This window comes from Brachycentrus maculatus, unplaced genomic scaffold (assembly GCF_059751285.1).
Source record: "Brachycentrus maculatus isolate JH-2025_06_01 unplaced genomic scaffold, ASM5975128v1 h1tg000007l, whole genome shotgun sequence".
In the NCBI taxonomy this organism is placed as follows: Eukaryota; Metazoa; Arthropoda; class Insecta; order Trichoptera; family Brachycentridae; genus Brachycentrus; species Brachycentrus maculatus.
Genome location: NW_028280762.1, coordinates 1,536,769 through 1,561,199, shown reverse-complemented (window position 1 = coordinate 1,561,199; position 24,431 = coordinate 1,536,769). Strand labels below are relative to the sequence as shown.

Genomic DNA, 24,431 nt, shown 5'->3' with positions numbered 1-24,431 from the left:
CTGTTTTACAAAAGTAACATTGCAAATTGATAGATTTAAGTTAAAATTATAAAATATTTCGATATTAACATTCCGCTTGCGGTGAACATTAAATTTGAAAACGTTGATACATATTTGTTTCAATGTTTCAAAACTAACCATCTAACAAACTATCATGCCGCAAGGGTAGGCAGAGAGAAAAGAACCCCACACCAATTTGTCTTTACAAACAATCTTCGCCTCTTCCACATTTATGCATCTCTTCATACATACCCGCCGATTAGACATTTGTTCGATTAGGTAGAGTAAATTAAAACGATAAGCAAACATATAAGACAGTGTATGTCCTCACTAGGTACAGTAAATATATAAATATGGTATTATGCATTATATGAATAAAATTGATTTTTTACATATTTGAGCGCTATTATCAATATAGCACTCTCTTCGTTTAAAGAAAAAAAGTTAATTTAAAAAAAACAATTAAGAAAATATAACGATTTCAAACATAATTTTAATTTACAACATTTTTAATGTGTCCAAATACTTGTTCACAAATCTGGATAATCTCCACTTACGAATTATTTTTTAATATTTTTTTTAAAATCTCAATATAGATGAATAAAAATATGAAAGTCTGGCAATTAAAGGGCTAATGACCGTCATAGGGTTAGTTAAGTGATCACTTTATACACTTGTAACATTCACCAATTATACCCATAATTGACAACCACACTTCTCTTTTTTTGTTGGAATTTCTACATATATCGATCAAATTTGTGACCCAGTATTTATGAGTTAAGAAGAGACATCTATGTTGGAATGAGAAAAGCTTTATTTGATAATTATTCAGGTTAATTTTAAAGAATACTGATATGAATAAAATATTATTCAGTTTATTATGGTACTTTTTCACACGAAAAAGTGATTCTGAAACAATGGCTTACTCAATTTCCCTAATTTTTTTAGACGGTATTGAGATAAAATTAAAAATACTGCTGATTTAAAAGTAGAAAATGTGGTGGATTCGGATCGATATTGCATTCGATATAATAAATATAATATAAGCAGCAGTGGGCAAACACGACAGCACGCATTGTTTCCCGACAGGACGAATGTACAATGTACGAATGTTCCCGCAGGACTATTATCATAAATATGATATTAATGTTAGTGAAACCGTGGCAATTCACGCGATACAGGACTAAGGCTAAGTTCACACGGGGATTTATAGTGGACTTTAATCCGTATTCGATTTAAAAAAAACGATTGTGAATATTCACACACTGGTCAGCTTCTTCTTTTTTGTTGGGCTTTTTCGACCCTGATTAGTTTCGACTGGTCAGCTACTATTTAGGATATTAATAGGATTGGTACGATAATGTGATAATCTATATTTACACGTATATAATTGGATAATTTACAATGATTAAAGAAAACACTTCGTTTTTTACGACTTGAGTTTTATTATAGACTACATGTTTCAGAAGTTAAACTTCCATCATTCAGGTCTGTATGATAACTAAAATATAAAATATAAAATTGTTCTATAAATAAGGAGAGGGGAAAGTAAGGGGAAGGGGTTAGTCAAGGGACGAAGTTTGAAAACAAAGGGAAAATGGAAAGCAATGGTAAAGAATTTTGAAACAATATATTATTTAATAAATTATTATTAGAATTCAGGTTTTTTTGGATTTCTAAATTTTCAAGATAATTCATAATTTGGCCTTTATATGGAACAAGGTGTAATAATTTTAATTTATGTGAGTGAAATGAGTGATTAGTATCTATTATGTGATTTGCAAATTCCGAAAAATAATTACTAACAAGACCGCTATGATGTTCTTTAATTCTAATCTTTAAATTTCTCGCAGTTTGGCCAATATATTTTTTATCACAATCTCCACACGAAATTTCATAAACACCACTTTTTTGTAATAAATCAATTTTAGATTTTGAGTTATCGAGGATTTTATGTAAATTATTATTTGTATAATATGCAGGTTGGATAAGGGAGGGTAAGATTTTCGAAATATTTTTAGTTATTGAACCCGTATATAAAAATTTTCGCCAAGATTTATTTTTGATTGAATTATTATTAGGAGCTGAATATATGTATTTTTTGGTGAAATTATTTTTAATTTTATTTTTTAACATTTTATCTATTAGCGCGCTATTATACCCGTTGTTTTTTGGTATTAGTTTAATTGTGTTTAATTCCCGATTATAATTTGAGTTACTGAGGGGGATATTAATAATGAATGGAAACTGGCCATTTTATGTGAAATGGGATGAATGGAATCAGCTGGAATGACTGTGTCAGTGTGTGTTGGTTTACGATATATACTAAAATCTAATTTATTACTTATAACTTTAATCGATAAATCAAGAAAATTTAGGGTATTATCGTCATTTTTTTTCCATAGTAAATTTAATATTATTATGTAATGTGTTGATGTGGGTAAGGAATGAATCTAGTTGTCTATCAGTCCCAATAAAAATACAAAAAATGTCATCAACGTACCTAAACCATCTAAAAATACATGTTTTTACTCAAGTGGTAAAAAACGAAGACTTTTCTTTAATCATTGTAACATGTCTTACCACAAAGTTAATGCCGAAACAATAAATAAAATATTGGATAATTTATTTTAATATACACGACAAGTTTCGAATACCACAGATGTTTTCACAAAGAAGTAATAACAAAAAAACTCATTTATTCATTTTTTCATCAAACACTTGTAGCTTACGATATTTTCAATAAGTGATAATATCCAAGTGTTAATTTAAAAAAAATAATCAGTAAAGTATTTTTGTCAGCCGTGACTAGGTTAAAAGAGTAGAGGAGTTTGGTTCCAGAAAACAACTTCAAAGACATGGAAAGGATCAATATCAGATGTTTATCGTTTGGAAAGCACAACCATCCAGCCGACGAAAAATGTCAACGTGCAGTTCTGTCGTGCGGTTCGGTGTCGTGTGAAGTTAGCCTAAGAGCGTGTCGCGTGCTGTATCACAGTATCAGAATATCGTACATTCCACAGTATTGACTGACGGAGGCAAATTGCCGTCACCGACTAACAGTAGCATTGATAAATGGCGTAACAAGTAAAATATATGCCAATGGAAATTAAAGGAAAAAAGAAAAAAATGTTTATATTGAGGCAGCGATATGCCAACTGAATAATTGTGTACGGTTTTCTTGATGGTTCTCTCATCAATCAAATTGAAAACTTACGTTACATTTTTATTTTAAAATGAAAACATACAAATACCTACACCACGTTACAGGGTACAAATCACAAAAAATGTCTCATATTTTTAAACAACAATCAAAAGACGAAAATGAATTATATAACAGTGGATACATACAATTTTCGAAATCTATGCGAAAGGAATGTCCAATAATGGGCAGAATGGTGAACGTTACACAAGTATATAAAGACATCACTATAGAAAGCCAAAAGTCAGGTCGTAAGCTCAAGAATGCTAAGACTTTCATCTTTCATCGAAAATAATAACATATATGATTCTCGGTTGAGACACCTTTAACAAATATTCGATCATTAAATTTAAGAATGAAATAAAGACACGACAGACGCAAAATCATGAAATACAGACTAAAAATCATGAAATATATTCCATCTAAAGCATAGTTCCAAAGTGGTCTATATAGACCCCTAAGAATTGCTTTTGACCTATAGTGGTCTATATGGAACCTCCCAGGGTCAATTTTGACCTACAGGTGGTCTGTGTCATTGGTAAAAAACAGCTCTCCAGTTCTGTACCAAAAACTTTGCACAGTCGTGTTTGATTCATCAAGGTGAACAGCACTATATCAGCACACATTTGACGTTGATCAGAATACGGAAATTTAATATTAGCAGGAAAAGGGTTTACGAGTTGAAAAAGCTTGAGAACCTATGGTCTTAAGTCACCAAGTTCGCAACAAATATTATGATGAAAAGATGAAGTTCACAAAATTCTTCGTTATAAACGTGTGTAGTTCCCGCTGAAAGGTATGATATTTACACCTCGGATTCTCATGTGCTTTGAGTACTTCACTTAATTCTTATAACGAAGTGGAAAATTCCCACAAAAACGTCTCTCTCCACTAAAGCCATAACGCGATTACCGATCTGTAGGGACCGTTCACTGGTCGACCATTTTTATTCATTAATACCTCTACGGTTTGCAGGGGAAAGGGAAAAAAACCGGCGAATGGAGGGAGAATCCGTAACGGCAATTTTACCCGGTCTCGTGTTATATTTTTTTTTACCTCTGCAAGTTACAAACGTGTGTTAACACGCCAAGTAAACATTCCATCCCTTTGTAGATAAACATTACTGAGGGCTGAGGGTGTCACTACCTACGACTAGTTAGGTACATACATCCTGCAAGGGTGTAACAGCGCGTTTGTATTTAAATATTTGTCACTTTTTATAAAAAAACCGGATTAACTTCTAGAACTGCAAAAAGAGCTTTATACCACCTTTGGACTCAATATTAAAAAAAAGTCAGATTATTGTATTAGTTTCAAATGGTGTAATAAAGATAGAATGCAAGGCCGATGTAGTTGTTGTGGTTAGTATCATAGACTCCGAGTCAAAGTTTCTGGGTTCTAACCCACTCTTTCACAAAATGAAACCTATTTTCAATAACGGGCCGCTTAAGCTTACAAAAATAGTAAAAAATCAAAATATTTTTTCAGATAAAAAAAATATATATTTTCTTTTAACATAAAAAAATCGTAAGGTTACGATTGGAGAAAATTTGAAAGCGTGTGTTTATATCAGAAGTCTAATTCATTTACAAAAATTTCAACGATTTCGTTATTCAAAACCCAATAAAAATCCTGTATAGTGAAGAGCCAAACAAAATTATAAATAATACATCAACACATTATAAATAATACATCAGTATGAAACAGTCTGTGAAATATTTTGTAACTGCGGTTTTAAAATACATACAAACTATTTGATACTTAAAAAACAATGTTTTTTTTTCATAATATAAAATGCAATATATGACGATATACACTAAATCAAGTGACTGAGATTAATATATGGAGAACCACAGAAAAGTCAAAGATCTTTCATTTGTTTGATTAAAAATTTGCAAGACTTGTAAAATATGCAATTTTTTAAATGGTTTGACAATTTAAAATGATCATTCATGGATATTCCCGAATCAACAATCAATCAAATTTTACTATTGTCACAATGCACAAGCAATTATTGATATTTTATGGAGATTGAAGGTAACAATAGATGTTACTTACCAAAACAGAAGAATAGCTTAAAGAACTATTAGTATTGAGTAGTGATGTTCCCATTTTTACCTGAAACAATGGAAAAATTAAACAAAATTAATTTTTATTTTTATTTTTTTTTCACAACATTTTGAGTGTGTCCCAATACTTGTTCACAAAATCTGGATTATCTCCAATTACAGGAGTTATTTTCATATTCTTTTTTGACATCTCATCAAAGATGAAGGAGAATATGGAAGTCTGGGCATTTACGGGGCTGACGACCGTCAAAGGCTGGTTTAAGTGATCACTTGACACACGTGTAACATTCACCAATTCTACCCATTATTGACAACCACACTATTCAAATTCAATAATGGGTAGAATTGGTGATCACTTGAACCAGCATTTGACGGTCGTCAGCCCCGTAAATGCCCAGACTTCCATATTCTTCTTCATCTTTGATGAGATGTCAAAAAATAATATTTATTTTTTTCTACTTATTTCACTGGTTACATGAATTTATATGCCTCAATAGTTAAACACTTTGAACGCGTTAAGCAAAAAATAAAAGTTTATTTAAAAAATGTAAATTTTCCCTATACATAAAAATATTCGATAAAATTCCTTTATTTCGTTATTTGTTAACTTTAGTACATGGCTTTTACAAGCCATGTACTAAAATCAATTAAAGCGTCCAAAGGAGAAAGAATTGGGACGACTTTAGTCGATTTACTCGTCCAAAGGGTAAAGTGCGATTTAGCATTGAAATTTTCTTTTTGTTGTAATAAAATCACTTGGTGATCAGATTGGTGCGGCGTTTTATTCTTTCTGCCTACACTGCGGGCAATCAGATTGATGGTTAGATAGTTTAGTTTAGTAAAACGTAAAATCACTTAATTATGACGTCGAGTAGGTACTTTTGAATCAAACAGTTTCTTATTCGAGAGTAATTAGTAACTAACTAACTAACTAACTAACCATCACGCCACTTCCCCGCAGGGGTAGGCAGAGATAATAGAACGCCACAAAACTCTGTCTTTGCAAAAATTCTTCGCCTCTTCCACGTTCATGCATCTCCTCACACAACCACAACCTGACCACTCTCAAGTATTTGGCATACCTGGTCGTGACATGTTTTTCTCGGTCTTTCTCTACTCCTTTTTCCAATTACGAGTGATAAGTACTAATTAATATTAATTAAACAAAGTTGTTTGCTTTGAATCCGGTGGAAGCTATAATTGAGTTGTGATAAGATAGAAAATGGTTTTAAGATAAAAAAAAAGTTATTTTTTCAGTTGGGAAAGAAAATCAAGATATAACAAGGGAAGCGAAGCTTTAAACTATCAGAGGAAGTATGGTCTGAGAAGAAACTAGAATGAAGAAGTAGTATGAAGATAAATGTTGGAACATTTCGTAGTCGAGTTTACAAAAACAATCAGAGGGAAACCACCTTAGTTCAGTAAGTAAATTCTGAGGAGTTATGGAGGAGCGCAGATTTTTTGCTACTCACGGCAAGATGGGGGATGGAATTAATATGGGGATGGGAAGTTTCGCTACTGATGAAGGTTCTGGCGTAATTAAATCCAGCTTTTTTTGAGTCCTGTTTTTTTTGCATTTCACAATGTAGTATAATTACAAGTAAAAACAAACAAAAAACCGGAAAGAATACAATAGATATCAGAAATAAAATTGATTAAAAGTGCCAATGCAAAATACAATTATTTGATTTTAACAGAATACAAAATATCAAAAAATTAAAAATGAAAAAAGCTAGCAAATAAGTATGTTAAATCAGTAAACTTTGTTAATGTGAGATATTTCATCGAATATTTTTTTTTAAATTTCCATATCGCTCACTCCTTTCAAGAACGTCATAAATAAAAAAAATCGACAATTTTCAGCTGTGCATGTTTTCGAAATGCCCAGAAAATGTGCTATATCCCAGCAAAAGAGGCATATTTTTAACTTAATATTTACCCGCTACAGGGCAGAAAGTGTAGTTTTTGCATTTTGAAGAAAATGTATAATTTAATTATTTTATTAAATATACTAAATATTTTTCAAATGGAGAAAAAGCCTCAAAATTTTACCTAAAAAGATCTGTTGCACAGTAAATAGTTCAATAAGTGGCTTGATATTTATTTTTAATACATTGTTTTATATTTTAAAACATTAAAAACGTTTGCCTGAAAAATCAAGTTTTTTGATTTGTGACGTTCTTGAAAGGAGTGAGCGATATATTTATGATGGAATTCAGTTCAAATGTACAGACAAAAATTGAAACACAAACTTATTTCTTTCTTTCTTATAAAACATATTACATAAGTCAGGATATAATATTTCCTATGAGTAATTAATTTGCATTACTCATTTTAAGATAAAGGTTAACGAGACTGAAACACAAATAAAAAAATTAAATAAAAGAAAAATGTAAAATATATAACAATAAAAGGGTAAAACATATAAAAAACATAAGGTAAGAAGCATGTTTTAAGGAAATAAATGAGAAACTTTAACTAGTAAAATGTAAAACGATACCTCGCAATAAATGTACATATAAGATGATTATTTGTGAAGTGTAGAATTTTACCACGAAAAACGTAAAATTTTATCTCCTAATATACATATAAGAAACATTGTAAAGCGTAAACTTTTACATACTAAAATGTAATAATTTACCTTGTAATAAACACATAAGATGATAGTTCGTTAAGTGTTAAATTTTACCTCGTAAAATGTAATAATTTACCTTGTAATAAACGCATAAGATGATAGTTCGTTAAGTGTAAAATTTTACCTCGTAAAATGTAAAATTTCACCTTGTACATTACAATCAATATAAAACTTTGTAAAATGTAAATTTTTACCTCGTAAAGTGTAAGATGATACCTTGTAAGATGAAGAAAAATCAATAATGTGTTACCTTGCGCAGCATTTCCTCCAGCGACTCCATGTCGATGTCGGAACTACCGTTGTTATTGTTGTTTGTCATAGAAGATTGTGTTCTCTGCACCATTTAACACAAAACACAACACCAGATCTGCCCACCTCCGGACAGATGTCTCCCGGCCACTCGCCAGCCGAACTGGCCCACTGCACTCGCCCCACCCACTGGCCCACTGTACTCGCCGGCTAGTTACTGTCAATCACCGCTCGGCGGTGAGACGCACTTTATTCGGGATGAACACATTCTGATACAAGTTTGTCACCAAACTGGGTTAAGAATGAAAAACGTAAGAATGGAATTAAAAAGTTAATTAAAGGTCGCAAAATATATATTTTGTGAAAAGCATTGGTTAGTGTGTTTAGCTACTATTCTGCAGGCCCTGGTTTTGATTCCCTGAGAAGGGGCGGGGTTAAAATAAATATAAATGATTTTTCACTGCAAAATTTATTTAAAATTACCCCGGATTGGTATCTGAAACGCACGATTGATTTCCTTGCCTTCGTGTAAGTAACGAACATCATAACCCTGCGTTAAAACGATGTAGTGCCTTGTGCTAGAGATCCCAGGTTCGATTCCCAGGCAAATATTTGAGAAATTTAGCGTTGATAAGGTTACAAAATATGTTTTTAAAACCTACAATATTTTGGAGTGTGTCCAAATACTTCTGAATTATCTCCAAATAATCTGAATCATCACGAATTATAGGAGTTTTTCATATGATTTCACTTAAACCAGTCTTTGATGGTCGTCAGCCCCGTAACTGTTAATACACCTCAAAAATAAGACTCATTTTGTGAAAAAAATCTCAAGAAATTTAAGATAAAAAAAAAATAAAAGAAAAAATATCAGTGCCAAAACGATAATTTTTGGTATTTTTTCATTTAAGACAATTTAGGTAAAACAATATAACTTGGGCAGTAAACATACAAATAAAAATAAGCGATGAATAAAGATTAAAATCCACACAAAAGGTTTCATCAGCAGCGGTATTATAACACGCAAATATTTCGGGGTGAGTTGTTACGGCAGCATAATCGTCATTAAATAAAAAATATATCTTTACAGCCCCCGTAATAATATCGATATAAATTACCGAAAGCGGCACTAAAACGTTGAACGAACGCGCGCACAAAATCTGCTTACGGGGAGAGAGCTACAACTGGGAATTAGTGCCGCACCTAGGCAATAAAAGGCGCTTTTAACGGCTGGAATCGTAAAAAAATCCCGGGAATGATATTGTGGTTAAGGATATAAAAATGCGATATGCGTCCCGCGATGGGATGGACCATAAAAGTGTCGGCGAGTGGATACAACGCACGCGGCACGCTATATCGTCGGGTCCGCGACCCATCATCTTTTGCATAGCCGTGGAAACATTCAGAGGTCCGGTATAGAAACCCTTGGTATCTATTAGGACCAATTCAATAAAAAAATCTCAAGTGCTAAGAAAAAAAGTACTAAGACGGAACACCAAAAAACCTGAGCTACGAAAGCAACCCCACCGAGAATTTTCTATATCTAAATCTTTTGCACTACAAATTATATATATATTGCTGTATATTTTTAGTTAATTTTTAAAAGGATTAACCCGCAAAGCCTCTGCTTTAAGAGGCTTGTCTGCAGGTAGGAAAGTAAAGATAGGGAAGGTAAATGTGAGAAATGCATCACAGACTCCCGAACCAATTAATCTATCTTATAAATTAATCTATCTTAAATTTATTTTGCATTTGGCGGGAATCGAACACACGACGCTAGTTTCAAAGTCGAGCATCTACTCAACTACGCCACGGCGCCTGTTATATGTGAGTGTGTATCTAATCACGTTGAAACTGATTTTAAACATAAAATGATTTTAAAGTTGTTTACAAGGGGATATTCGCTAACACATAATTCATTCCACCGGAGACCACCACAGAGGTCACATGTCTGTCCACGATGTTCAAAAAAATAATATACATTGGATATTTTTTTAAGAATATTTATTGAAAAAATATTTTTAGAATATTTTTAAAACTACTTATCTCATAAAAACTCTGTCCTTTGCAAAAACCATGTAATTATTCCGAAGAAAAAAGAATTTTTCAATACAAAAACGGTATTTTAAATTTTGATTAAAAATTTTAATAAATTTAAAAATACACAATTACGTAGAATTTTACCTGGATTTAGAGAAAATTAAGTTGCGACATTACAAATACTGGGCTTTAAGGCATTCACTAAAGCCAAAACTTTAGATCGACGACAAACAACTTCGAAAAAAAACCTTGATGTAAAAAAATGTGACTTAAAATGACAAATTTTAACTAGGCTTCTTGTATGAAATTTCATAAAATAATTCTCGGTAATAACCATGCCTCTGGCATTAGCAGTTGCTTATAAGATAGCAATATTTATATTATATAGTCTCATGTTTCATGAATAATAATGGGTAATGAAATTTTAATAATAAAGTTTGTACGATATGAACCACCCGCGGGGGTTCGCTGGTTATGGAAATACCGTCGAGGAGTGTTTTCACCCAGAAGGGGGGTAGTTCAAGACCAAATACAGTCTCTCTCTTCCATATTTAATCAAATTTCCGTCTATTAAATTATCCCAGGGATTTTTCAAGAGCGAAAATAAGGGCTTTTTTATGTAACGTAAATGAATTTGAATCGGAGTTAAAATAATAATATTAGTAATGGAATCAGAAGACTGATAGCGATTTTGAAAGATGTTTTTTAATCTAAATCTGTAACCCTTAGGTGTAGCGACGTTTACTGTCAAAACAAATAATACGGATTTGAAATAACATTAAAAATCCTACGTTTAAGGACACGATGAGTTAAGGAATGTCAGTAAAATGACTGGGAAAATCTGGTAGAGCAATGAGCTGTAATCAAACATACTCACAAAATTGTAAATAAAAATAATTAGAAAATAAAAAGAAATAAAATTTGGAAATCATGTTTTAGAAGTGTCTCCTGGTATATGAAATAATTCGGGAAGAATCATACAAACATTTCATAAAGGCTGCTAATTGAAAACTTACTCAACCCAACCATGGATGCTACCCTGGCATATTAAAAAAGGTTTTAGTCGTAGGATATATAATAATAATAATAAAACCCTTATCCGCACCCCAATGGTGCATAGGGCACTGTTTCATATGAACACAGTGTTATCTTGATCGTTTACACACGAAGGAAAGGTGATCAGCCCTCCGCTTCAGGTACCAGTCCAGGGTAATATTGAATAAATATTACAGTTAAAAAATCATATATACAGCATTCGAAATTCAAAAAGCGCGGTTTCAATCGTGGGTAGAACGGTGAATGCTACACGCATATAAAAAATATTAAGTAGTCCAGCCAAAGTATCAAATTCTAACAGGACACCAACGCCAGAAAAGAGGGTATGGCGTTAAATTCGTTAATTATTCCTATTTGTTTCGACAAACAAGCGTTTAAGTCTTTAAGTGGAATAAAATTTAGGTGGAACTCAGATTAAACGTAATCGACAGCTGAAAACAAATTGTCGTCATCGTTCCACCGCCTCCTATATCACACGCACACAAGCGCAACACAATCCCGACAAGTTGTAAGGTAGGTACTTATTGAGTTTGTCTGGAGTTCCATGGCCTACTTACGGTAACTGTCAATCCGCCGAGACTCGGGGAAGAATTCGGGAGCTGAAAGAACTCCCCGTTTCCGAATTAAATTTGAAAAGTTGCATCGTAAAACTTTCAAGTCTGGGATTGAATTAGGAATGAAAATAATCCACTTATCCCGAGAGGCGATACTGCTGACTGCTACACTTATTCACGGATTAACTGAATCCAGAGTGTGACTTCATTCAGTCACTTATTTCAGCCATTATCCAGTATTTTTTTGTACATTATTTTTAAGAATTAGCGTTTTTGCCCAACTACCCCTATTATTTAGAGTGGTGAGTGGCTTTATGATATTAATGAGAAATGCAGAGATTTATACAAACCTATCCCTTGGACCGAAACTAGAGAACAATATTAATAATACAGATAAATGGATCATGGTCCCAAAGTTTTAAAATGATTTGGTTAAAATTCTATTAACTATTTTTTATTACAGGTCACTCAGGCCTACAGAAATATAAAATTAATAAATTTCTGTATATAATAAACACAAATATATTTTCCTTAAAAAGATAAAAATTGTAGACTGCAATGCAGACTGTACATCGTGTGGTGGCACATGAGATATTGTTGATTGTCGAATCGCTAAACTTTAAATTAAAAGTATCAGACTACAGGTATAAATGTGGTTTATTAATTTTATGAAATGAGTCAGCAGTAACGTGGTAGTAATATTTATCGATTTTTCATTTCAATTTCATTTGGTTAATACCACTATTTCATAAAATCTATTATGATTTGTATACAAATTTTTCTGTTTTGATGCCGCAAAAATGAAAAGATGAAAAACTACAGTAAAAAAAGAATTAGCAGTCCGCCTTATTTTTAATTTGAAATGGAATATTCTGGACCACTACAGACGTTCCAACTTTGAAAAACAAACAGAAAATAAAACATAAAAAAAAACAGAAAAAATGCTTTGCGCTTCGGTTAGCATCCGAGCGGAGAGAGTATCGTCTTATGATACAAAACCGACGGATCGTGAAAAAATCTTGGAAAACAGAACTGGACGCAAAAAGCGCGGGAAAGCAAAGAAAAAGACCGCCGGGGAAACGCAAAAGGAAGGCAAAAAGCGCGGGAAACGTGAGCAGGGGAGGCGAGTAATGAGAAATGCACAATGGAAAAGAAATAAATACTTGGGAATTTAAGCATCTTGAGCCACTTCTCAACAGTTGAAAGTTTTTGAAAAAGATCTCAGGTTTTCTAAATAACAATGGACGCTTTTTTGTCGATGGTATAGTAATACATTTATAAGCTCTTACACGATGAATTAAACGATTCTAATACAAAATTATCCACCGAAGAATAAATATACATATAAATATTTAAATAAAATTATAAAACATATGTAAAATACCGATTTAAGAGAAAATTAATGTAAACACGCATTGTTTCAAGAAAAACAAACTGAATTTCAAGAACTTTACTTTTGTACAAGTTTGTATTTTCATTTATTGACGAAAATTTTAAAAATTATTTTTTGACATCTCAAAAGATGAAGTAGAATATGGGAGTCCTTCTTCATCTTTGATGAGATGTCAAAAAATAATATGAAAATATCTCCTGTAATTGGAGATAATCCAGATTTTGTAAACAAGTATTTGGACACATTCAAAATATTGTATAAATTTTTTGGTTCTCGTGTTAACATTAATAAACTAAAAAAGTGGTCCAAAGCAAGTGATATCTGTTAACCTATTTGTAGTTCAAGATGTAATCGATATCCTAGCACATATACATATACTATTTTTTAACATCTCATCAAAGACGAAGAAGAATATGGAAGTCTGGGCATTTACGGGGCTGACTTATATTCTTCTTCATCTTTGATGAGATGTTAAAAAATAATATGAAAATAACTCCTATAATTGGAGATAATCCAGATTTTGTGAACAAGTATTTGGACACACTCAAAATGTTGTATATACATATACTCATACAAAAAACATACTTGATTATTAAAATATATAAATTTTATATCTATAAAAAGAAAAGCCACTACGGTACGTATATTTTTGTAAAAATGTATTTTTGAAGAGTGTCAAATTGAAACATCCTGTTATACAAAGTTCGAAACAAATCAATAATAAATATAAACAATATTATTTATCTACTACGTCACAGGCGAAATAGAGTACTACAAACGTCAATATGGCAAAGTTTGAGTTTATTAATCAAATAAAGTAAGGAGCTTTCGAAACGTTCCCTGAATTGAATAAACTAGAGCCACGCGACGGTGCAGGAGATTGCAGGAAATCCCGAAGGCTCTGAATTTTCGCAATAAGGATCAACCAATCAATCACAGTTGACTAGGAAAACTTCACCGGGGTGGCTGAAAGAGTACGCCGTGACGTGCGAAGTTTACTGAACTCGGGAAATCCTGAAATCTGTAGGCGGACAACTTCATGAAAGATTCGGGTCGAATCATAGCGATGGCGGAAGGAATTGGTCAACAGTATTATGACGGATAAGGGAGAGATTCTAATATATTTGGGAAAATAACTTATCAAGATTTAGTTACATCTTAACTGTGTTAATTATCCCCATATCACATAAAACACCTCTCTCACTCTGCTCGCTGATAGTGTGTGAAGGAGACGTGTATTTACCAGTGATTGCTATTTGTTATTTTATTTTTATTTTATGTTTAAAACTTTTTGTTTCTCTATTTGTGTATTCATTTGTTTTTTTTTAATATAAGATATAAAATACTTGAAAGTACTAGATATAAAATACTAGATATGTGCATTTCAAAATCTCGATAGCGCTTATTTGATAATTTTCAGTGAAATAAATTTTGTATCATTTTATACGTAAGTAATTGACGCATTTAAGAAACATATCAAAACACTTCTTAATAAATATATAAAAGAATGTCGATTACACTTTGAACTACAAATCGGTTAAAAAAATACTTATAATATCTATTAACGATCTGTCTGCAAGCGAATCATTAAAATTGAGAATTTTTAAAAGTTTAATTTTAGACTTAATGAAGCAAGACGCTAAAAAGTGAATATTTTTGGACCATAGTTGAATTCCAGTAAGCTGCTAGTAAGTTTATCGCTAAGATATTGAGAAATGATTATTTGGGCATTCGTTCCAAAAAGGAGTAATTCGTCCTTAGTAGGTACAAAGCGTCCTGCCGGTTAAGGGGTAGAGATTTATGAAGCAGAAGAGGAAGCGAGATATAAATGGAAATGAAGCGTTTAATTAAGATAGAATCGCCCGCAACGAATACCGTGAATAAGGGAAATTAGAATTTCGATTAAAATCACATTTCCCGAAAGAAAACGCGGAAAGAAAATGTTTCACGACGCACCGCGCGTAGGCAATATAGGTCGGCGAGCTCACACAGTCAGTACCTTTACTGAAATTAAGTAACAAACTTAAAAAAAGAGAAAATATGAATCTTTTAAAGGTTTTTCAGGTAGCCAAACCAGGTATTTCATTTCAATATTTTTATAAACCTAAATATACCCCTAAATATTTTTTGTTCGTTAGTTTTAATTTTTACCAGAATAATAACAAAACTAATTAAGTGGTATATTGAAGTGTTTAATTAAAAAAAATCAACACATCATTCCACAAAGTATATGCCGAATCAATAAATAATAAATTATGGATAAAATTAAGAACGCTATGTTGAGATAGTTTGGGCATGTGAATCAAACGAGTAAAGAAAGAATATCAAACAAATTTATCAGACGAATGTGCTTGGTAATAAATAGAAACAGAAAAAACCGTGGATTAGTTGGCATGATCATGTATTTCATACACTTGAAAGTGGAGAGGTAAGAAGTCGGAATAAAAGACGGGTATGGCTAAGAAGATGCATGAGTGTGGAATAGGCGAAGATTGTTTGTAAAGACAGAATAGTTTGGCGTTTTCATCTCTGTGTATACCCCTTCTACCAGTTTAGTTATCAGAGAAGATATGTAAATAATAAATTATTCAGATTGAAGATAGATTAGTGTGGCGTTCTACTTTCTAAGCCTATCCCTGCGGGGAAGCCACGTGACAGTTCGTTATTAAGTTTTTCGTCATCTTAATATCTACAAAAGTAATTTCCCAATTGAATTTGCACCAATATTGTTATCAGGAAATCATAGAAAAATCAAAGTTCTGAAAAGTTAAATTCCGGAAAATAAGTATGAATCTCGCTTTTATCTGATCAATAGATAAAAAGAGGGATGGGGTACATGAAGCCTATTTAGCGAATGGAATATTCGAGTAATCTGAATAATGATTCACTCAGCACCGAGACTTTCATTATACGACCCTTATCAGATATCTTAAGTACACTGAGAATAGCACAGAACAGGGATCTCGTTTGGGAAATTTTAAATTAATTTCCAACCGAATCCATAGAATTCCGAATGGTTTAACCCTTCACTGACGATCACGAGATTGTTATTAAGGGAGAGTTTGAACGGTATAAGTAACCCGTTGGCGTAAATTTCTTTTGTTCGTTAATACCCCGACTAACGTAATGGTTGTTTTCTGATTCGTTATAAAAAATAAGTTATATCACAAACAATATAGATAAATTTAACATGTAGACAATTTTAGACACATGACAAATTTATTTAATGTAAAAATTTAATTACGTCCGGCTACGTAGTGTAATGGTCAGTACGCTCGGTTACCGTTCTGGAGATCCCGGGTTCGATTCCCAGGGGGGGTCAAATAAATATAAGTGATTTTTTCACTGTAATATTTATTCAATATTAACCTGGACTGGTACCTAAAACGGAGGGCTAATCACCTTTCCTTCATATGTAAACGATCAAGATAACACTGCGTTATATGAAGCAGTGCCCTATGCACCATTGGGGTGCGGATAAGGGTTTTATTATTATTATTATTAAAAATTAAAAGTCTTATGGTATTTCTTTTTATATTTGATACATTATATGAAAATAAAATACTTGTATAAGACCACTTCTGAAAAGACAACATACTCAAAATTTAAATCATGTTATTCCAGAAAGAAAATGCCAGATCGATAAACAAAATAAAATAAAGTATGTATTATTAGTATTTTGCTTATGTGGAAAAAATAAATAAATATATTTTGACATCTTAACGAAGATAGAAAAGAATATGAAGTCTGGGAATTTACAGGGCTTACGACTTGTCATAAGCTGGTTAAGTGATCACTTTACACAAGTGTAAAATTCACCATTCTACTCATGATTGACAATCACACTACTCAAACTTTTGGAATTCAAACAAATATCATAAATTTCGTGACGTGCGAGTTCACTGCAGCCATCAATGGATGGGTTGGGAACGCTTTTATTTAGCAGGGACTCTTAAACTTAAATCTTTGTAAGATCCTAGCCGAATTATTTTCTATACTGGGAAACGCCTTAAAACATGATTTTCAATTTTAAACACGTTGTCAATATTGCATTTATCCTTTAGTTTAATATTAATATTTTGTTATCAAAGTGAATTTTTTGCTTTGATGATGTTAACATACGTATGAGGAAATATTGACAGCATAGATATTTTTTGTGTTTAAAAATATTCTACCTCAAATGTAAAAAAAACTTAAATAATAAAAAAAATAATAATTAATGCCATAATTAGGCGAAACAATTGTCATAATATAAATTTTATGTGTTTTTTTTAACAAAAAAATAAATCTTTATACTTTTAACCCTTATCCGCACCCAGTGGTGCATAGGGCACTTCATCGAATTGACGCAGTGTTTTCTTGATAATTACTTACATGAAGGCAAGGTGATCACTCTTGCGCTTCAGGAACCAGTCCAGGGTAATATTAAATAAACATAACAGTGTAAAATCAGTAATACTTATTTTCACACCCCCTGGGAATCGAACCCAGGACCTCCAGCACGGTAGCTAAACACGCTGACCATTACACCACGGAGGCGGACTAAAAATACAACTTAGTAGACTAAAAATCTGTTAATACATAAAATAAATAATATTTTTTGAAACATTTCAATCCAACGATCAACAAATGTGTAAAGTTATACCTCAGAGACACAACTTTATTATGCATTAAGGTAGCGACTTGTTCGAGCAATAACAAACAGTTGTTTCCTAGGACTATTAAGAGTAAGTGTTGAGAGGAGACAATGAAAGACAAATCGTGGACCTTTTAAGATTTGGACCGAGAGGCGTGACCATTTATCTTTCAGAGCGAAGGCAAACATGACCGGGGAGAAAAAACACTTTGTTTAGAGAGAGAATTGTTTGCTTTATATTAGGTCGCAACGGTTTTGTTGAGTGAATCGGAAGGTGTAAATGTGGAAAACGTAAGGTGGGGGGACGATAAAAGTGGTAAGAAAGTAAAGTAGTACCTCGGTTAACGGATGGCCCTGCAAACGAATACTTTTTGAAAAACAAAACTGTTAGTATTACCCTTAAATAGAACAAAAAATTGTTACGTGTAAGGCGTAGCGTAGTATATAGGAAGAACATATTTTAAGATTGTTTTTTTGTGCGTATTTATTATTAACCAAAATACTTAAATTTCGTACTATTTTTGTGAGCATTATTAAAAATAGGTAACAAATTGTGGTAAAGTGTGTTCGAGCCCCGAAACTCAGACTCAAGAGTCCGGAGCACTAACCACGGGACTTCAACCCGACACATTTAAATATCCCAGTTTGATCGCAATGGAAGTAACTGAAGATTTGTTTTAGACAACAGTTTTAAACGATACGTGGATGGAAAATAATAAAAAAACAAGTATTTTTTTAAATATTAAAAACATTGTTAAATTTGTGGTATGGTAATATAACACTCTTCATATCATTTATCTTTGTGTAATACACTTAAAAGTAGTTGTTATATTATTCAGCAATTTTTTATCTACGTTTTATTTTGCGTTTTATCCTGATAATAAAAATTAAATTGCAATTTTAAACTGAACACATATTACATACGCCATATGAACCTTACAGACTTACACACATAATCTCAAGGTTTGGGATATTTTAATTAATAAACAACGAAAAATCAATGCGGAGTTTGCTTTTTATGTTAAACTTTTACTTTCACTTGAATAAACCGTTATTCATTAAAATTTATTGTAATACGTGTTTCGATCAATATCATTATAAAAAACGGTATTTTATAATGATCGAAACATGTGTTATGTTGAGAAAACATGTTGAGACATATTTTGTGCATTAAAAGCATTGTTAAATTTGTGGTATGGTAAAAAAACACCCTCAATATCATTCATCGTTCACTTTGTGTAATACCTTTTGAACGATGAATGATAAGGAGAGTGTTTTGTTATAAGACAGTTTATTAACAGTGGTATTTAAAATATAAAAATGAATCGAATAAATGGATAGATATTATAACAAAGAGACTGCCGAATCAATTGATGATAGCTTAATGTTTTACTTAGTAAATACCACCATTTCTTACAATCTACTGTGAAACGTGTGTTGATGCATTCCGCATCATTTTCAAACACCATATGTGAAGCTAATTCTAAATTTTAGAGTTGGGTCCTTGGGACGTTAAAGATTGAAGAGGTGGGAGGAGCTGTTTCATATTTTTATTTATTTATTTCAATATAATTTTTATTTTTTAATTTTTATTTCTTATCAGTGGGAACATAGACAAAAGGGGGAAGGCTTTAATCATTGCCATGCTGTTAATTAAGGGTTTATTGTTATTTATATTTTAATGAATTTTTATTGATACAAAATGTTGCAGTTTATGGCTTTTCCTATTAATTATTTTTAGGATTTCACGCTATCGTTATGTTTGTGATCATTATCTAAGTAAAACATTAATTAAAAATGGATAGATTTTACCACACAGTGACTGACGAATCAATTAATGATAGCTTTTTGGTAATTTTGTAATACGACAGCATCGTACGATATCACAAATGGTTGAGTTACGACCACCCACGGCGGGTGTAGTAGTAAAAAGCTCGCGATGGCTGAAGAATGAGTCGTTAACATTTGAAGGAAGCGTCGCTAACGAGCGACGCCGCCGCTTTATCGCGTCGGCGTCGCGCTTCGCAGAGTGACAGCACCACTCAAACTCGACTCTGCTTGTTACATTCTCTGGGACGTAAATCAGTCTTCGGCGAGGCATTCGGTACAAATTGCGAGGTGGAACTAATGGGCGGGAATCAGCGAGTGACATTAGCCGCTCGCAGAGACTGAAAACGAATTTTCAGGAGCTAAGTTTTCAGGAATAGATATCTACGTCACAAACGAGACAGTGATAAAATTGTCTTTGACTTATCGATGCTTACAGATTGTTTGCTGATTTATGGTGAGTTCTTTGTACGGTGAAAAAAGGAAAATATCACAGTGGAGAAAAGCTTAAGTAACAATTTCAGTACTGTGGTTGGTAATCATGATTAGAATGGTGAATGTCACACGTGTGTAAAATGATCACGTAACGAGCTAATGACAGGTAGAAAACCCTGTAAATATTGAGACTTTCATATTCTTCGCCATCATGTAAAGATGGCAAAAATGGAGAAAAACTCAAAGTATGATTGATACTTTTACAATAAATACAACTTTGTTAATTGGTTGGGCAGTCACTTCGTGATAATATTTATAATCTTTTAATGAAAAATTCGATACATAAGTGGTATTTACCAATAAAAATAACAAAAGAGTAACCAACAAAATATTGATAAAAAGGCTTGCTAGGAATTGTAAAGGAATCAATCGAAAAATTATTGTTTCTTGAATGTTTTTCGCAGATACTTTGTGGCACATTTTATAAACTTTATAAAATAAAACAACTGTGTTTTAACCACTTTTATCCATGAAAAATTATTGGTTTGTAAATACAACATTTACCAATGCTAGAAAAAAATATATTTCAAAATCAAGAACAAAAAACTGTAATATAAATGTTCACCATAAAAACTACACTATTTTTATCCACTATATAAATTAAAACAGAGTGCTTTTGTCGGATCACATTTGATTTAAATGCATGAACATCATCCTGAAATATTCATTGAAGGTAGATATATTTTTTTAGCGTGAAACCAAATCGATTTATGAACTTTTTAAACGGGTTCATGTGCACGAAAATAGAAATACACAAAGTGCTAGCCAGCGTAAAAGGAACACGTTATTTTTAGTAGCGAAAAGGGGTTACGAAATCTGAATGTGTTATTTCTCTAATGTTTGCCTTTTTAATACCAAATATATATTAATTACTTAAGATTTTTACTACTTTTTGACATCTCATCAAAAATGAAGAAGAATATGGAGATCTGGGCATTAACGGGGCTGGCTAGTATGTGAGGTCCAAATCCTGGATTATAATCACACACATGAGAAACGCCAGAAAATACCATTTTCATTTTTATTATTTAAGCTTATAATTTGACCAGACAATTTATTTACAACATTTTGAGTGTGTCCAAATACTTGTTCACAAAATCTGGATTATCTCCTATTACAGGAGTTATTTTCATATTATTTTTTGACATCTCATCAAAGATGAAGAAGAATATGGAAGTCTGGGCATTTACGGGGCTGACGACCGTCATAGGCTGGTTTAAGTGATCACTTTACACACGTGTAACATTCACCAATTCTACCCATTATTGACAACTACACTACTCAAATTCTCGGAAGTTCTATATATATGAACCAATTTAGAAACAAATTGGAGATCCGATTTTGTGAACAAGTATTTGGACACACAAAAAATGTTGTAACATAACATTTAAATTGCCGATCAAAGTTGTGCGAAATATCAAGTATTAATGCGGCTTGAAAAAGAAGCTATTTACTTCGAAACAGGTCGATAATAAAATGAAGTTTTCATTTATAAAATTCATTATACAATGCAGAAATTAAAATCAGAACATAACATAAATTCAGAATGGAGTGAAATAGAGATTCTTCTCATTGAAGCAGGCGTTTTGCTTATGTCCAAATAAACATTAAGACGATCAAAATTATTGTCCAAACGCTTGTTCATTCCTTAATACAGAGATAAGTTGCAATACACTAGATTTATATTTGAAACACTGATTTTATCTTACATCTTATGCCTTAATATTTTTTTTCTTCATAAAATCACTCACCTAAGGATTAATTTTTACGTTTATCTTCCAACCAAGAACGCTTTTATTAATATAAAAAAACAAAAACCAGTTATTTTGGCACCAATTAAATTAAAAGTCTAACATTTAACGAGTGTTGGTTATTAAATTTCTCTAAAGTGACATATAAATATTTTTAAAAAAAACCGAAAAGAATTTTCTTTGTTGCTCGTTTCTTTACAGAAATTTGAACAAAAAACAAATGCATGAAACATTGGTAACAAAATGGATGAAATATTAAAAAAATAAGATGTCGATTTCACAGCAATTGTGGAAGGTAACCCTTCGTATCAACAACGTCGTATATATCTTTCTTATTTTTTCCGTTATATTGGCATGTAAGATCACTTCGTTTAAGTTGTAAGTAGTAAAACGTATAACCAATATAAAATAAAGTTGACTAACGAGCTACCAGCAAAATAATTGTTACAAGTTATCGTCTCAATACGAAAATTTCACAAACAGTAAAATAAAATAAACGTATTTGAAGAAGATAAACTAAAATCGAAGTCAGCTTAAGAAGTTGTGGAAATGGAAAAGATTTATTTGAGCATGGATATAAAACCGAATCCCAAGAAGTAGTGGAAAAATTGCATTATCAATAATGAGTTCCCAACCACAAAACTTGGGGGAAACTTTAAGTTGCAGCTAACAAGAAATCGCGGTAGAATAATTTCATTCAGAGAAAAGATAAAAAAATAATTTACTTGTTACAGAAATAAAATTCGACAACATTTCTCCCTTTCGTATGAAAACAAGTAATATTATTTTAAAATTAAATCTTAATAAGGCGGAGGCTGAACGATGAAAAATAAAAGCGAAATAATAAGTAGGGTGGAATATATAATGAAAGGAGCACTCTTTCATTTAAACATCGTGAGCTTTTTCTGGAAATCTGATTTAAGTAAATAAAAGCCTACCTTTGCTTGAAAATGAAAGATGAAAAAGAATTAAAAACGAAGATTCGTTTTATAATAATTTTAAAATTTCACTTGATCTTCATTGATATAAATGAAGTAAAATTAAGGCTAAGAAAATTAAAAAAAAATAACATTTTGAGTGTGTCCAAATACTTGATCACAAAATCTGGATTATCTCCAATTACAGGAGTTATTTTCATATTATTTTTTAACATCTCATCAAAGATGAAGAAGAATATGGAAGTCTAGGCATTTACGGACATATATATAGAACTTCCTAGAATTTGAGTAGTTTGGTTGTCAATAATGGGTAGAATTGGTGAATGTGACACGCGTGTAAAGTGATCACTTAAACCAGCCTATGACGGTCGTCAGCCCCGTAAATGCTCAGACTTCAATATTCTTCATCATCTTTGATGAGATGTTAAAAAATAATATTAAAAAAAATATATCACCCTACACTTCTATATTAAAATTATTTAAAATGACACTGAAACTAACATAACTATAATTAAATTATTATTATAATACACGACATGTTTTCACTCAATTCCAATTCTTTTGCTCAGAGAAAATCGCTTAAATCATGGTTTCCAACCCCTGCCTTAATGTGTATATAACAATATTAACATAACTGTACCCTAATCTAATAAGAATTCTAAAATACAAAAATTAAAAATCCAACCCTAGCGTTGCCGAACGCTGACTAAATTTTGTGATAACGAGTATGGCTTTAACAAACTGCGCGGTAGCCAAAGCAGTTTTTAATGATTGTACGATTAATTTTTGTAGTAGGAGAAACGTTGAAGTTTATCACGAGCGCTGAAAATTTAGTTCATAATTACATAAATAAACGAAAACAACAAGAAACTTCCTTCGAAACGGGTCATGACACCGCTATATATAATAATATACACGGCCTAAGCTGTTACGGGTACCATTAATCATTTTTGATGCCGTGTCGCTCATTTTATATATCCAAAAATGGATGTATTTTTTCTGGGAGCAACTTGAAGAACTTCCGCCCAGACGGGGTGGGCGGCGAGGGGGGTGGGAGATGACGAAAAAACCTAGAGGGGGGTTGGAAATCTCCAAGGAACAAAAACAAACGGAAAGGAAGGCTCGTTAGTGTAGAGCCTTGGGCAAAACACGTCGGAAAATGTCACATTTAATATATCATTATTATTTTACTAAATCAACACGGAGTTATACATATATTCCGATATCATATAACTTGGTACGTATTTACGCAACCAATTTTGTAGGAAATAGGGAAAAAAGGGATGAACAAATTAATGAAATCAATTAATTAATTTCATCCTTCGAGGACACGATTGAAAATTGAGTTTGATCAATATATCTAGATGTTTTAAGAATTTAAGTAGTGTGGTTGTCAATCATGGGTAAAATTAGTGGATGTTACACGTAAGTCAAGTGATCACTTAACCAAGCCTAAAACAGTCGTATGTAAGCGCTGTAAATGCCCAGACTTCCATATTGTTCTTCATGTCAAAAAAAAATGTAAAATATAACTCTTGATTGGAGATAATTCAGATCTGTGAATAAGTATTTGGACACACTCAAAA

The 24,431-nt window shown here is 32.1% G+C and overlaps 1 protein-coding gene across 4 annotated transcripts in view; it reads right to left on the bottom strand.

Annotated features, from left to right (window-relative positions):
• Window positions 1–24,431, bottom strand: part of LOC148313611 (uncharacterized protein CG43867) — a 481,259-nt gene that overhangs the window by 93,419 nt on the left and 363,409 nt on the right. Inside the window, exon 2 of one of the 4 annotated variants that reach the window (XM_088260095.1) lies at window positions 8,157–8,446. The exons of 2 other annotated variants lie outside the window; for them this stretch is intronic. In XM_088260095.1, coding sequence (XP_088116221.1) covers window positions 8,157–8,249 — 93 coding nt within the window. In that variant the 5' untranslated portion in view covers window positions 8,250–8,446. Of the gene's footprint in view, window positions 1–8,156; window positions 8,447–24,431 lie in introns of those variants that run through there. One more of the 4 variants, XM_088260088.1, reaches the window with a different exon arrangement.